This window comes from Syzygium oleosum, unplaced genomic scaffold, assembly GCF_021117445.2.
Source record: "Syzygium oleosum isolate NSW1041296 unplaced genomic scaffold, Sole_v2.1 Sole_v2.31, whole genome shotgun sequence".
Lineage (NCBI taxonomy): Eukaryota > Viridiplantae > Streptophyta > Magnoliopsida > Myrtales > Myrtaceae > Syzygium > Syzygium oleosum.
Window position 1 is genome coordinate 1,516,330 of NW_026607515.1, and position 15,488 is coordinate 1,531,817.

Genomic DNA, 15,488 nt, shown 5'->3' on the forward strand with positions numbered 1-15,488 from the left:
TTGCCGATTGCCGACCGTGCCACATAGGACGGCTGACATCCAATTTTGGTAATTTTCCTACCTGAATAGTGTATGTCTATTTAGGAAAATCAAATAAGATTTGCCTTACGAAACGACAGAAAATATTTTTCAGTTCATTTGTAGGTCTCAACAAAATACCAGAAATTATTGTAATTATCCTGAAAAATGATTTCCAAAAAATATTTTCTAGAAATGTCACATTTTCTGCGAAACAAACGGAACCAATAATTTAAGTCGAATACACTTAACCGCATGTCTTTAAGTGCATGCATGTTATTAATGGTCGTGCAAAAATAATCGGCTAGTTTTAGCCCATAAAATGGGCAAAAAAAACAACGCAATAGGAATCTTAAGAAATGAGAATCGCATAAATCCTAGTGAAATTGGAGCGATAATCAATTTGAAATTTTGCTTGCAAATTAAAATATATAAAAAAACCAAAAAAATTAGTTCAAATATTCTGCAAGATACGGACAAACACCCAAATAAACTAATAAGCATTTTTTAACCTCCTCATATGGCATAATCAATTTCGACCAAAAAAAATCGCATAATCAATGCATTTACTCTGGCAAGCTTGACAGTGAAATCCATTCATCCGACGCTACGACTACATCTGTACTAAGATAAATTATATGTAAAATCCACAAAATAAAACAATATTGCGATCTCATTGACTCCATAAGTGTTCAAGAAAAATCCAAGTTTAATGTCCACGTCCATTAATTTAAAAGGGGCATGAGTTTTGTATATTAACATAAGATGAGACTCCTTAACGTATCTCAATTTGTGTCGTCACTTTTATATGCATGTGTCTTGAGCTTCGCATGCCGACGTTCATCTTTATTTATTGGATCTTATTTTCTGAAGTTGACATTAATCATGGAAAATTGCATTGAGTTTATTTAATTTGTCGATTTGATATTAAATTCGTGGAGGGCACATAAGTCACAAAGTCATTGAGCCTCTCGGCGTGGGACGACACTTTTTCAGTGAGTTATCACCTTTGATTTTCACCATTTTCAATTGTCTTCATATCCTAATGTTTAACAGGATTAGAGCAAAACTATACATATATAGTTGAAATAAAACAAGAAAATTCAGCCTGTGAGAATTTATTCACACGTATGATGTCTATCTATGTATTATCTTGTGATATCAATCAATCAGTAGAAGTTTAATGTCAATAGGAAAACTCGAAAAATAGAAGCCTCTCCAATAATTACATCTTATACACCAAACAACATAAACTCGGGAGATATATATATATATATATTATAATGTTATTTGTGATTACACATTCTTACTTCACTATAAAGCAAAGAATCACTATACCACTTCGATATAATATGATATTTCTTTTTCCCTCAATGTATTAAATCCTAAAAACTGATGGGAGTCTCAACGCATGCACGGCAAGTAAGCTAATGCATTTCGTGGAGAGAGAGGTTTGGCATTCTCAATGTAAGAAATGCTTAGGATGTGGAGGAGATTTTGGATATCTTCCTGATTGAATGTAAATCGATATTATAACATTCGGTTACTTTAATTAGTCATCTTGAAAAGCCGGGTCATGTACTCTTTGTTATGTACATAGAAATATACAAGAACTTCCTCACATTTTCCTTTCCGCATCATTCATTTCTCTCGACACGAGACGAAAGCGTGCTATATGGGAAGGATAAACGGATTATTTTATCGGAAGAAAGCTGAATCCATCCTTCTCAATCGTTTTAACAAATCGGTCCAACCTAATCTTACCAAATATTAAACTCAACCAATGCTACTCAAGTAAGCAGATGGTGGCTGGGGACGTAAAAGTGGTGCTTTTTGAGGTAGGCACTTCTGGGTCAATCGTCATTGATCTCAAATACCTAACTAAGTCGCTTTCAATGATCAAATTCAATTATGAGTGTTTTCGACCAAAAATAAAATAAAATAAAATTATGAGTGTTTTTTTTTTTGTAATTAGGGAAATTCATCCAGTACCTTTATCTCTTTTTTTTCCACAGCTAAAGAAGGATTTGCCCCCACTGTTTAGCAGCGTCACAGGTTTGAAGTAAGCTAGGTGGTCTCTTCTATCCTTAATTGGAACCGTTCATGGGTTAAGATAGCCAGCTAGGATTTGCCCCCACTGTTTAGCAGCGTCACAGGTTTGAAGTAAGCTAGGTGGTCTCTTCTATCCTTAATTGGAACCGTTCATGGGTTAAGATAGCCAGCTATTTATGTGCTGATGCACTATTAAAATAAGAGGTCCAAAGTGCCATACCTGCTACACCATTGCTGCTATAGCCCACTTCGGGTTTAATATTTTATTTTGTTCGAATCTGATTGATCTGGTCATGCATGACAGATTGAAGATGCATTGATTAAACGCGTTTTTCACACTATTTTAATATCGGGACATGCAAAGTTTCATGATTCTTCGGAAGATGAGTTCCTCGCGGAAGCAAATTCATTGATTGAAGAGTAGAGATGCCTACTTTGACAATATAGATATCGTATTCACATACATGTACTGGCTCAGATTCAGTTGTTGCACCTTCCCTGGAACAATTTCTCTCTTCTTCAAGCTGGTAACTGATGAACAGATGATGGGATTCAGCAATGGCCCATCTTCTTTCGTCATCTTTCTTGTTGATGTTTCCTTTTTGTGTTTGTCTTAATGGAAAGCCATTTATTATTGTGATCGGTGGGGTGATTATGGATGATGACAGCATCTGTCTCATTTTGTTTTTGCTCCTGGAGAAAAAAGTACTGCTAGTGTTGCAGTTTCACTTATCAAGTTTTTGGCAGTTAGGACTGGGCATTTTGCCGTAATGACGCACCAAAGTCGGTGTCATTTGTCATCATCCTCGCAAGATTTTGATCTCTGAATTCATAAAAACATCTCATACAAGCTGAAAGCTTCAATATTAATAGCCCTCAACTTTCGCTTCATTCTTATCTGCGACAGTAGTCATCTTCTCAAAAGCTTTTCATTCCACTCCCCAAGGCCTAAAATGGCTGCTAATGATGTGCCATGCTGCGAGTCAATGTTCTGGGTCTATTTAGTGGTGTGCATTTCTCTTGTGTGCTTTGCCGGCCTCATGTCAGGCCTCACGCTGGGACTCATGTCGCTTAGCTTGGTCGATCTCGAGATTCTTGCGAAAGCTGGTCAGCCTCAGGATAGGAAAAATGCAGGTGGAACTTTAATCTTCCGTTCTTTTCCACTCCTTAATTAGCATTTGTCTTCTGAAGTAATTAGTCTTCATTGATCTCTCGTGGTCGCAGCAAAAATCCTTCCCTTGGTTAAGAATCAGCATTTACTCCTATGCACACTTCTCATATGCAACTCCATAGCTATGGAGGTAGATAAAGACGTTCCTTCATATGGTTTTCTATGTATGGTTTGTCTCTATTTGGTATCTGATTCTTGATGATTTTCTCCAAAGGCTTTGCCGATCTTCCTTGACGCGCTTCTTCCAGCGTGGGCCTCTGTAGTGATCTCGGTCACACTCATACTTGCTTTCGGTGAGGTAAGAGACTCGGAGTTCAATCGATGTGATTTTTTATGTAGGTATGTGACGAGCGACTCTGAATTAGTGTTCTCTCCTTTCCATGACAGATTATTCCACAAGCTGTTTGTTCTAAATATGGGCTAAGTGTTGGAGCGAAATTGTCTTTTGTTGTCCGGTTGCTTGTAATAGTCGCCTTCCCTATAGCTTACCCGATCAGTAAGGTAGTGCACTGATTCCTAGTCTCAAACTGATAACGACCAATGAACTTGAGTTCTGATAATATAAAAGAAACTGCATTGTAGTCCTAATGGCATTGTGGATTTCATGTTAGGCATTGGATTGGTTGCTCGGTAAAGGACACTCGGCACTTCTACGGCGGGCAGAGCTGAAAATGTTTGTTGATATGCACGGGAATCAGGTAAGTCTCGTGTCTGCTTTGGGATTCACAACAAATGAACTTGGAATGGCAGGATCGGAACTTCAAGAAAAGATATAGAAAGTTGATCATATTGTCATTGTCATGTAAATTGTCTAGGCTGGGAAAGGCGGAGAATTGACGCACGACGAAACAACCATCATTGCTGGAGCTTTGGATATGACTCAGAAGACTGCTAAAGATGCCATGACGCCGATATCAGACATATTTGGTCTCGACATGAACTCTAAACTCGACAAGTACAGCTCCACTCACGTCTGCTTTTCGTTTAGTATGAATACTTTTCATTGCTTAGATTATAATTTCAAGTTCGGTTTTCTTAGGGAAACAATGGGACTGATCATTAGGAAGGGGCATAGCCGTGTACCCATTTACTCGGGGAGCCCAACTAACATAATCGGCCTTATTTTGGTAAGGTGAACTCTCTCTAGAATTTGTGTGTCAGATCGTTTATCTTGTAATAATAGCCGTTCTCTTCTGGATGAAGGTGAAAAACTTGATCAACTGCAACCCAGAAGATGAAACCCCTGTCAAAGATGTTACCATTAGGAAAATTCCTAGGTACCTAAGTTTTTGGGTAAACTTGCTTTTGATAATTCTGAGTTTCTTTTTACAATTTTTCCTCTGCAAAGTTGTTTTTTTAGCCGCTTAAAGTGTCCCGGCTAATCGGAAGAGTGCGTATTTCATACAATTTTTGATGATCTCTAGCAGGGTTCAGGATTATTTGCCTCTATATGATATATTAAACCAATTCCAAAAGGGTCACAGCCACATGGCTGTGGTTATAAAATGCAAAAAGGGCTTAAATGACATTGGAGAAAATGCAAAACCTACCACAATCAGCATAAATGTGGATTCAGATTCAAAACAACAAGGTAACATAAGAGGTAAGAGCAATTGTCTTCTCTGATTGATTTAAGGTGATTACAGAAGATAGAAACTTCTTACGAGAACCTTTCGCAGGCTCTGGTCATCAATTCGGGCTGAAAGAGCAACGTATCATGTTTAGAAACTCGCCGTCTGTGTACTCCACTGATAATGAAGCCCAAAGCCCAAATCAGAAGAATATGCCTGAACTGCCCAAAAAATCATTCTCCCAGTCGAAGAAACTGAAGCAAGGAGAGGACAATATCTTAAAGGAAGATTGGGAATCTATCCCGAGTACGGAGGATGAAGTCGTCGGCATCATCACATTGGAGGATGTCATTGAGGAACTTTTACAGGTCAGACACATAGTATAGTGCTTGTCACTTGTAAGTCTGTAAATTCTTCTTTCTCTGCATCTACAGGCGTAAGCATATAGATTAGGGATGACCTCTCGGATTATGTAAGTGATCCAGTGTAATCTTGTTTAGGTTAGACAAATGGTATCTGACATTGACAATGGCATATGCAGTTCTCTTTCACCAGATGAATATAAAAGTAGCGTGTCTAAATTTTATAGCGCTTCTATTTGCATCATTAGAAATTTGCTGATCTATTTTTCAGGCATGTTGTCGATTTGCTTGTTCAATCTGTTTGATGTCACATCTTTTACGTCTTTGGAAATCAGTAACGTGAAAGCTAAGTCTACTGATGCATGAATAGTTTGAGTTGATTCATGTGTATGTCTAACTATTAATCTTTTGACGCAGGAAGAAATACTGGACGAGACAGATGAGTACGTCGATGTTTATAACAAGTAAGAAGCTAGTTAGTTGAGAGGTGCATTAATATGTTCTCTTTTCTCCTTTAGCTAATCTTGTCTCCTACTATCCTGTCTTAGAATTAGCATCAGCATGGGACCTTCGAGACTGTCATTATCTAGATCGCCCGGAGCAGCATCAGCATCTCAGATAAACTGGCGGACGCCAGTCATGTCTCCAGTTTCCTCGTATCACCCTACGCCAGTTTCCTCATGCAATCATACTCCTATTTTGCGTTCGCCAATCACTGCGTGGAGTCAGTCACCATTCATAAGGCCAACATTGTGCAATTCCCCTGGAGATTCCAGGCCAATAACTCCATCAAGACATTCAGGCCTCTTTCCCACTTCACCATCCCCAGTAAGACTCCTCACTTGAATATGATACTGGTAAATGCTAAACATCATCTACCCAAAAGATTTGACGATTAATAGGTCTTGAACATCTTCATTTGCTATATCTTTTCAGTTCCAACAGCAGTATGGCGCTCTCACCAGATATCTCGAAGATCTTGCTAGTTGCTAGGTTAATTTATTCGTCAACACTAGATTTCATTAATACTGAAAATAAAGATGCACCGTTGGCTTATAGTTCCGAAATGAACCATTTATTGCGTAGTTCACTCGCTTTCAAGTCTGGTCTCAATCCTAGTATAGACGAATACCATATTAGCATGCATTATTTTTCTTTTGGCTGTCGGAGTCTATACATCCAGGATCTGGCATTGATGCATTTTCTCCTTCCTGTTTGCGTTTCAGGGTTCAAAAAAATATGAGAAACTAAAAAAATCGAGTGTTCCATGAGTTGATTGCCAAAGACACCCTGTATTATTACTGATTCACGGAAAGGAAGGAACACAGCATGTGAAGCAAAGAAGCGACGCTCCGATTTTCCTTGTATGCAGAAAGTAACTCATAGGACACTGTATTGAAATTTAATGAGGGACTTTCTTTCCCCAATACTCTATTTTGCTAGCATTTCATGGATGGGGTAATCCTGAACATTCGGAACCAGTTGACATTGCTGTACGGAATTCTACGAGACAATTTGAACACGGTTAAAGCTGATTGACTAAACTATGCAGTCTTTAATTTCGCTTTTTGCATGAACTTTGGTGCAGATTAGTACAACTCTAACTCCGACATATGTGGAGGAGTAGAGAGACCATTTTGTAGGAAATGCTACACATGTGCAACGAACGGTAGCCCGCTCATCTGTTTGAGATACAGAGCAGAGTCATGATCCTGCTTCCAGGAAAACAGATAAAAGCTAGGGAAATCATAAAGATTCCCAACTAATGAGAGTAAACTGTTATTATACAGAGCCACGAAGCAGTACTCCTTTCAGTACTCTGTATTTCTTCCACCATGGAAAAATATCGACACAGTTTGAAAAGAGATCCAAATTACTGGGGATATTATGTGATTAGTTCGTTTCCAAAATAGAAAACTCGACCAAGCAAGTCAAAAAGGAGTAAATTGAACCAAAATAATTCCCTTTAAAGTTCTATTTCTGTCAGAGAGCAAAACGAATGTTTTATTATGTTCCACCAACACACTAAAAGGGTTATATGATATATTGGGTGTGCAAGTAAGCCAACATTTCTAGTTCACCATTCCGCACTCACAGTTCGAGCATGCTCATGCCTTCGGTCTCTGCGACACGGCATGCACTGAACTTTGTGAGATTCTTACATTTCCAAGTCGAATTCTCGCAACAATGAAGCCTGAAGGAGAAGCCCCCCTGAAATTCCGATGCAGAGGATGTTTGGGCATGTTCAAGATTAGACACGATGAAAAGATATGCCAGACCAAGTAATTTATACACTATTGTCAGCACAAAACATCATACTCTTTCCAGCTCATAAGCCCTTACGGATACAATATCACAAGTTACCACTTAGAAACTTTTCTATCTATGACACTAATACAAAACAGAGTTTACTTTCCATGTCGCAGAAGCTTAGTCGACTTCCTCCATCTTGCTTTCCTCGGCAACATCCTCTTCCAGCGCAGGCATGTCAACATCATCACCAGCAGTCTCATCCTCATCGATGCTCAGACCGAGCTTCAGCATCCTGTGAATCCTCGCTGCGAAAGTGTTGGGGTCATCGAGACTGAAACCAGATGTTAAAAGAGCAGTCTCGAATAGCAACATCACCAAGTCCTTGACTGACTTGTCGTTCTTATCAGCCTCAGCTCTCTTTCTCAGCTCCTCCATGATGCCATTGTCTGGGTTGATCTCCATTGTCTTCTTGCTTGACATGTAAGAGCTCATGCTGTTGTCCCTCAGAGCCTGAGCCTTCATGATCCTCTCCATATTTGCGGACCAACCATATTCTCCAGTCACCAGACAGCAAGGAGAGTCCACAATTCTGTCCGATACCACCACTTTCTCAACTTTGTCTCCCAAAATGTCCTTGATTATCTTGCACAAGTTCTCAAAAGACTTCTTTTTCTCCTCCTTTTTCTTCTTCTCTTCCTCGCTGTCATCGAGCTTCAGGCCCTCTTTGGTTGCAGAGACCAACTTCTTTCCATCATACTCCTTCAGTTGTCCTACAGCATACTCATCGATTGCGTCCACCATGAAAAGCACCTCATAGCCCTTCTTCTTGAGCCGCTCCAGGAATGGAGAGTTCTCAACAGCCTTCTTGCTTTCACCAGTGATGTAGTAGATATCCTTCTGGCCCTCCTTCATCCTGGTGACATAATCCTTCAGACTTGTCATTTCCTCACCACTCTTTGTCGAGTGGTACCGAAGGAGGTCTGCGATTTTAGCCCTGTTCTGGCTGTCTTCATGGATACCCAGTTTCAAGTTCTTCGAGAAGGCCTCATAGAACTTCTTGTAGTCCTCCTTGTTCTCTGCAATCTCATTGAACATCTCAATGCACTTCTTGACAAGATTCTTCCTGATGACCTTCAGAATCTTGTTCTGTTGCAGCATCTCACGAGAAATGTTGAGGGGCAAGTCATCAGAATCGACAACTCCCTTCACAAATCCAAGATACTCCGGAATGAGCTCCTCGCAGTTGTCCATAATGAACACCCTCCTAACATAGAGCTTGATGTTGTTCATCTTCTTGCGAGTATCAAAGAGATCAAACGGAGCACGTTTTGGGACGAAGAGAATAGCCTTGAATTCAAGCTGCCCCTCGACAGAGAAGTGCTTCACGGCAAGATGGTCTTCCCAATCATTGGTCAAACTCTTGTAGAAGGAAGCATACTCCTCCTTGGTGATCTCCTCTGGCTTTCGCAGCCAGATGGGTTTCTGTTTGTTGATGAGCTGCCACTCATGAGAAACCTCCTTAATCTTCTTCTTCTTGGACTTCTTTTCTTCCTTCTCCTCATCGACATCCTCCACGTCTCCTTCCTCTTCCTTCTTGGGTTCATCGTCTTCATCATCACTGATCTCTTTCTCAGTTGTCTTCTCAGTCCATAGGTAGATGGGGTAGCTAATGAACTCGGAGTGCTTCTTCACAAGGTCCTTAATCCTTCTTTCTTCCAGGTACTCCAGCTGAGGAAAACAGAGACATGCGACACCGTTAGCATCATGTAACATAAAAAACAATGCATATTTCCTATACCAATTCATAAATGCAACCCCAAAGGAACTCACCTGGTCCTCCTTGAGGAAGAGGGTGATCTTGGTCCCTCTGCCCAGTTGCTCCCCACTCACATCTCTCGTGACAGTGAAGGAACCACCGGCCTGGGACTCCCAGATGTACTGCTCATCGTCATTGTGCTTAGAAGTCACAATGACTTTCTCAGCCACCAAGTAGGCAGAATAGAAACCGACACCAAATTGACCGATCATGCTCACATCAGCTCCAGCCTGCAATGCCTCCATGAATTCTTTGGTTCCCGACCTCGCAATCGTACCCAAGTTGTTCACAAGATCTGTCCAATTCACCTTAGATGTTAATATCTATTGATAGTCTCAGAACTTAAATGAACTTAATGTCACAAATACTGCTGTCGCACGGGGACAGAGCCAAAGGACGTGCACAAGAAAATTGATTAATCTCAGCCAACCGATTGCATTACCTGCTTTAGTCATGCCAATGCCACTGTCAATGATCGAAAGGGTCTTGTTGGCCTTGTCTGGCAGCAGCCTAATGAACAGCTCAGGCTGCCCATCGAGCTTGCTCTTGTCCGTGAGGCTTTTGTATCTAATCTTGTCCAAGGCCTAAAGGGCACAATCCGAACAGAGTGCAGAATTAGTATAGCGTCTTCGGCATCACAATATTGCATTTGATCACAACTATTCTTCAACAATGTTCAGGCAGAGCCATTCGATTACTATAGATTGAGGCTCTTAGTCTTTACCAGACATCAAATGTCTAATTCAAGCAAATATAAATCGAGAATCACAACTGCTGTGTCTAAGAGTCCGTTTTTTTTGCGAAAAATGAACGATTTGAAATTTTTTTTCGTAAAAATGATTGATTATTCCACTTACAAAAAGAAACGAATGAAAAATATTTTTATCGTCCATGAAAATGTCTGGACATAAATTACTATCGATGACGAAATCTTTTTTTTATTGGCTAATTATTTTAAACGATATAATCAATTATTTTTAGAAAAATATTTTCCAAAACCTGTGTTTTCCGCGAAACAAACGGACCTAAATACTTGCGCCGAGACAAAAATCACACTGGATAACTACACCCAACAGACAAGACATTGAATTATGCACGTTGCGGTGATGCCTTCGATCGCCAAGTCCCACTGCCAAATTTCGGTGAAACGTGAGTTTCGATTCCTCTCCGCGCGACCGAACAGACACGATTCTAATTCCCTCAAAGCTCACGATGCGGACGCCACAGCCAGGAACGTAAAAAAAAAAGGCAGGAACGCGCAAGCAAACAGCTCAACGAGAGAGAAGAGAGACAAACAGCTCAACAGAGAGAGAGAGGGGAGAGGGGTGACGTACATCGGAGGAGTTGCTGATGAGCTCGCGAAGGGAAGATCTCCTTGTTGCTGTAGAAGGTGTTGATGATCAAGCTCAGGAGCTGGTTTATCTCCGCCTGGAACGCGAACGTCTCCGCATCCGCCATTCCCGTCGCCACACACCCCCGCACACCGCCGCACACAAGGCAACGGAACACGCTAGAACGAGAGAACGAGAGAGAGAGAGAGAGAGAGACGAGTAAAGATCAGCGTGCCGAGTCAGAGAGCGCGAGCGAATCGGAATCGGAATCGGACGCCTTGTCTACGCGACCGCAGAGGGCGAGGCGGAGCGGCATTTTATATAGCTTGGAGGGAACGGGCGAAGAGCTGGGGACGTGGTTCTGGATTCTTCCTCCACGAACGGGAAACGACGTCGGAGGCGACGTCGGTTTTTTCCCCCGGCCGGTGTGGATCGAGCTCTGGTGTTTTTTGGAATTCGAGAACGTTCTCCCTACTGATCCCCGGAGGTAAGTCTCGAATGTTCTCCCGCGCGTTCTTCCTCCGCCGGGTGGGGACCCACCGAATCCAAGTTCTTTCCCCGCGGTCAATAAATCCCTTTCGACCCGGCCCGGCATCGCTCGGCCCATGTGACCCGACCCGGTTCTGCTCGGAAGATTAGGGGGTTATGGGCCGAAAGGCCCGGCTTAATGATGCTCCTCCATTGGATACGGGCCGAAATTTCTTGGGCCAAAGCAGGGGTTTGACTTGGATCTCGACAAGTCAAAAATGGGCCATCCTATTTCTTAACCAAGATTTGACTAGATGAGTTATTATACGAGTTAGCTATATTCACCAAATAAGTTTAGAATAGTAAAATCCTTAATAATATGAGTGTTAAAATGGGTTCACAAAAAACTTACTTAAATCGAATTCATCTCTATTACTTTCTCTTTTCTGATAAAAAATATATGTATATTATTCTCTCTTCACTCTCTCTTGCTCTTGGTCGATCTCGCGCTCGCTTTCTTCGCGCTCTCACCTCAATTTGAGCACGAGTTTTCCTATATTGGATTAAATATGGGTCGGGTGTGTGTGCCGGGTCGGTTGCGGATCACTAAATTTATATTGAATGGAATTGGGTTAAAACAGATTAAATGATTCAATTTGAGCCAAGTCATTTTTTACTCGACTCACCCATTTGACAGGTCTGTTTAGGTCGTATGACCAAGGCAAAGTTCCACTCCGCTCCACGCTTGCGAGCATCGATAGGGATGCTGAAAAAGGGAGGCGGGTGTGGAGCCCAAAAGGGCGGGTCCGCGTAGGCGACACTATCGACCCTCGATTAAAAAGGTAGTTCGTCAAGGTAGCTAGAGATGCTGGTTGCCGATACGTGTCCACGTTTAGGAGCGAGCAAAAACGGGGGACTAAATTGAGAAAAAAAAAAACCACTGGAGTTCGCCTCAGTGGCCACCCTTCCTACTTGGGAAGGGGGAGGTGGGGAGTTTAATTTCCCACCATCTCAAGGGGGTTAGGGTAGAGACGTATAGTTTCAGACGTGGGTTTCGACTCCCACGTCCTCCTGTAAGATGTAGGATAAAAGTCTGACAGTGAATTAAAAATTAGAGTAGGATCGATCAAAAAACAAATTGAGAAAAATCAGTTTTTATTTTTATTTTTGTAAAACGCATGAGAGGAACGAAGGGATCTAAAAGGTGCGGCGTGATTCGCTGTCCGCTTCCCATACGAAATCCTGCGGCCGCCCACCGGCCTCACATTCGCCTGTCCGAGCCAGACACGTGTCGTTGTCTCACCTCCACACATCGGTCCCCCACTTGCCCCTCCACTTCGTCCCAAATTTCACGAACCTACCAGCCCCTTCTTCTCCCCCTTGTCTTTTTTCCCCTTGTCATTTGTCGATTCCTCTCCGGTCCACTTTCTCTCCGTCTCGTGCGACTTCGATGCTCTAATCTTTATTATAATAGTACAGGGCAAATCTTTTACCCTTTTCGTATTTGTACGATCAAATTATCCCGGTCGTTAGCATTGCGAGGCATTGTTAAATCACACGATCTGATATCGTTAGAGGGATGGGAATTTACAGACACGAGGCAAGATCAGCGAATTAAAAGACATAGAGGGAGGAAGGGTATCACTGCTTCCCAAATAAACATGTAAACACTCGTCGGCACGTGCAGTCTTGGTGAAAGTCAAGAGAGTAGTGCCGCTCCGCTCAATTGGGCTGCAGTGACGGGCTCATCGACCTCGAGTTCTTGACTTTCGGGACGAATCGAGTGACCGTTACTCGAGCCGAACATTCCGTATCAGATGAGAGATCCTTTCGAGAATAGCACGTGAATTAACCCTCTTAATAATTTGTTATACATATTAAAGAGGAAATAGCGAATTGACCAACAATGGTGGCAATTCAGCAATTCAGAACATAGGGAGGGGCACTTGTCTATCTTCCCAATTCTTGAGTCTATAGAACATTTTCTAATACAATAAAGGTCTCTGCTTTGCTCAAGGAAGATTTGTGGTCTCGGTGCAATTGAGAGCAGCTCCAATTCCTCACTCTTCCGGAGTCCCACCGCTCTCTCCCTCTCTCTCTCTCTCTCTGTCTCGATCCAACGCAAGCACACAGAGCTCGAAGGCCCGTCTTTGGCTCCTCCCATGGCGACAGGCCTGTCCACCGCCGCCATCCCCAAGCCCATCAAATTCCTCCTCGGGAGCTCCAACCTCCTCCTCCTGCCGCAGCCCACCTGCCTCTCTCGCTCTTCTCATTCCTCCGCCCCTTCTCTCTCCAGAAACTGCACGGTCTTCCACGCCCCTAGGAGGAAGACGCTCCTCACGGTGTGCTTCGTTCTGGAGGACCTGAAACAGAGCCCCCGTCATGTCGAAACCGAAACCGCCACCGCCTCGCAAGAAGACGGCCCCGACGAAGCCGCCGCCGCGCGGTCCGATCAGATCTCGGCCCCGGCCTCGCGCGCCGCCGAGAGATTGGCGCGGAAGAGGTCGGAGCGGTTCACCTACCTCGTCGCCGCCGTGATGTCCAGCTTCGGGATCACGTCCATGGCCGTCATGGCCGTTTATTACAGATTCGCGTGGCAAATGGAGGTAAAAAACCGCGGAATCCGGTCCCTTTTCTTTTCGCGTTCTCTCCTCTACGTAGAAATCAATTTCTAATGCAAAGCTTGGCCTTTTTCTTCCCACTCTAATCTTGCAGGGACGGCAGGTGCCCATGTCTGAGATGTTCGGCACATTCGCTCTCTCTGTGGGCGCTGCCGTAAGTTTCCATCTTTCAATATTGAAACACGAACAGGAATTTAAAAATTTCGTTCTTTTTGGGTTCATGAAGCATGAAGATGAAATAAAGAAAAGGTTGGGCATTCCTGATTTTGCGTTCTCAGTGCCGAAATCGAGAAATGAGCTTCATTGCATTCTTTGACTTTCAGGTGGGCATGGAGTTCTGGGCGAGATGGGCTCACCGAGCTCTCTGGCATGCCTCTCTGTGGCACATGCACGAGGTCTGTCCCCTCATCATAATTTCAAGCAGCCCATTGACTTAGAGAACAGAGAATTCCCATTTGAATACCCTCTCCATGGCCGAAAGAAACTGACCCAAGTTTGTTTCGATTGAATGTCAGTCTCACCATCGGCCGAGAGACGGGCCGTTCGAGCTCAACGACGTCTTCGCCATCATCAACGCCGTTCCGGCCATCGCCCTCCTCTCCTACGGCTTCTTCCACAAGGGCCTCGTCCCCGGTCTCTGCTTCGGCGCCGTAAGTGACCGGAATCTCGCTTAACAACGGTTTAATTATCGCCTTAATCGGCTGCCGTTGCGATCACCTGCCTGGGATTATTCTATGCTCCCTTTTTTTCTTTTGCTTTCTAATTGAGCTGGGAAGACGGGCCCCACGATCGTCGCCTACTTTCTCGCTGATGTTCCGACGACCAACCCCCCTCTTGACTCTATCGCTCGATCGATCAGGGCCTCGGGATCACGGTGTTCGGGATGGCGTACATGTTCGTCCACGACGGCCTCGTCCACAGGCGATTCCCCGTGGGCCCCATCGCCGACGTGCCCTACTTCAGAAGGGTCGCCTCAGCCCACCAGGTACAAAACCCCATACGGGGAGATCGGCGCCGCGGCCAATGGGGGCGCTCCACGTGGCTGCTTAGGGATTCTGTTTTTGTCGTTTTTCTATGGGTTAATCCGACGGCGGAGATCTCGTCCTGAGCAATCCTTGGATTTTTTTTTCATCTCTTCCAGATCCACCACTCGGACAAATTCAATGGGGTGCCATATGGACTGTTCCTCGGACCTAAGGTAGGGGACCGACCCGTCTCTGTGTTTTCTTTCCTTCCTTTTCTTTTGTGGCGGCAATTATTGGTGTGGTTTTTTCCTTTGACTGACCCCATTATTGGTTGCGTTGACCGATTCTGTATTTTAGTTTTTGGTGAGGGAGTGAGCTGAAACATGTTGTGACGCAGGAGCTCGAGGAAGTTGGAGGGCTAGAAGAGCTGGAGAAGGAGATCAGCAGGAGAACCAAATCGTAAAAGGGCTCGGGATCGTAGCCGGAACCGGCCGGCCCTGTCTTGACTTAGAATTTTCCATCGGTGTAAAAAATGAATGAGAACTGTCGTAAATGATGATGAAAAGAAAGAAGCATTTTTGGAACGGATGTTTCGTGTGCTTTGCCCGTCGAGTTCGGTCTTCGGTTTTCGCCGGACGCAGCATCAGTTCTTCTGCAAGGGTGTTGGCAATTCTTATAAGAGTGGAAGCATGGTCCATCTCGTTATATGAGGAATCTGTCTTCTTGCTGTCCTTAGGTAATAGTGATATGACTATTGCCCATGGTGAATCGTAATCTTAGCAGAAGACAATGTTCAAGAAACAAGCACGCTTTTTGTCTTCTTAAGCCTTGCTTTTAAGAGTTGGATTCGGGACAGGGTG

The 15,488-nt window shown here is 43.5% G+C and overlaps 3 protein-coding genes across 5 annotated transcripts; 2 read left to right on the forward strand and 1 right to left on the reverse strand.

Annotated features, from left to right (window-relative positions):
- The first annotated feature begins 2,524 nt into the window (after nt 1-2,524).
- On the forward strand, nt 2,525-6,751 carry LOC115692459 (DUF21 domain-containing protein At2g14520-like). Its single transcript, XM_056304290.1, has 13 exons — nt 2,525-3,204; nt 3,295-3,371; nt 3,456-3,539; nt 3,629-3,742; nt 3,853-3,939; nt 4,057-4,196; nt 4,281-4,368; nt 4,445-4,518; nt 4,669-4,844; nt 4,921-5,180; nt 5,592-5,638; nt 5,723-6,002; nt 6,401-6,751. Exons 1-13 carry the CDS (start codon nt 3,024-3,026, stop codon nt 6,443-6,445), a joined length of 1,653 nt encoding a protein of 550 aa, XP_056160265.1. The 5' UTR covers nt 2,525-3,023; the 3' UTR covers nt 6,446-6,751.
- A 694-nt stretch (nt 6,752-7,445) lies between these two features.
- On the reverse strand, nt 7,446-11,047 carry LOC115692485 (heat shock protein 83). The gene is given in 5 exon segments (XM_030619340.2): nt 7,446-9,155; nt 9,258-9,538; nt 9,686-9,827; nt 10,578-10,607; nt 10,609-11,047. Coding segments are annotated over 5 exon segments (2,097 nt in total). The 5' UTR covers nt 10,702-11,047; the 3' UTR covers nt 7,446-7,604.
- A 2,066-nt stretch (nt 11,048-13,113) lies between these two features.
- LOC115692469 (beta-carotene 3-hydroxylase, chloroplastic-like) lies at nt 13,114-15,333 on the forward strand. 3 transcript variants are annotated; one of them, XM_056304216.1, is made up of 7 exons: nt 13,114-13,648; nt 13,758-13,817; nt 13,987-14,058; nt 14,179-14,313; nt 14,523-14,648; nt 14,805-14,861; nt 14,986-15,333. In XM_056304216.1, exons 1-7 carry the CDS (start codon nt 13,205-13,207, stop codon nt 15,001-15,003), a joined length of 912 nt encoding a protein of 303 aa, XP_056160191.1. In that variant the 5' UTR covers nt 13,114-13,204; the 3' UTR covers nt 15,004-15,333. The 3 variants fall into 3 exon arrangements, with proteins under 3 accessions (XP_056160191.1, XP_030475170.2, XP_056160192.1); XM_030619310.2 differs by having other exon boundaries at nt 15,026-15,333; XM_056304217.1 differs by lacking the exon at nt 13,758-13,817 and having other exon boundaries at nt 15,026-15,333.
- The last annotated feature ends 155 nt before the right edge of the window (nt 15,334-15,488 follow it).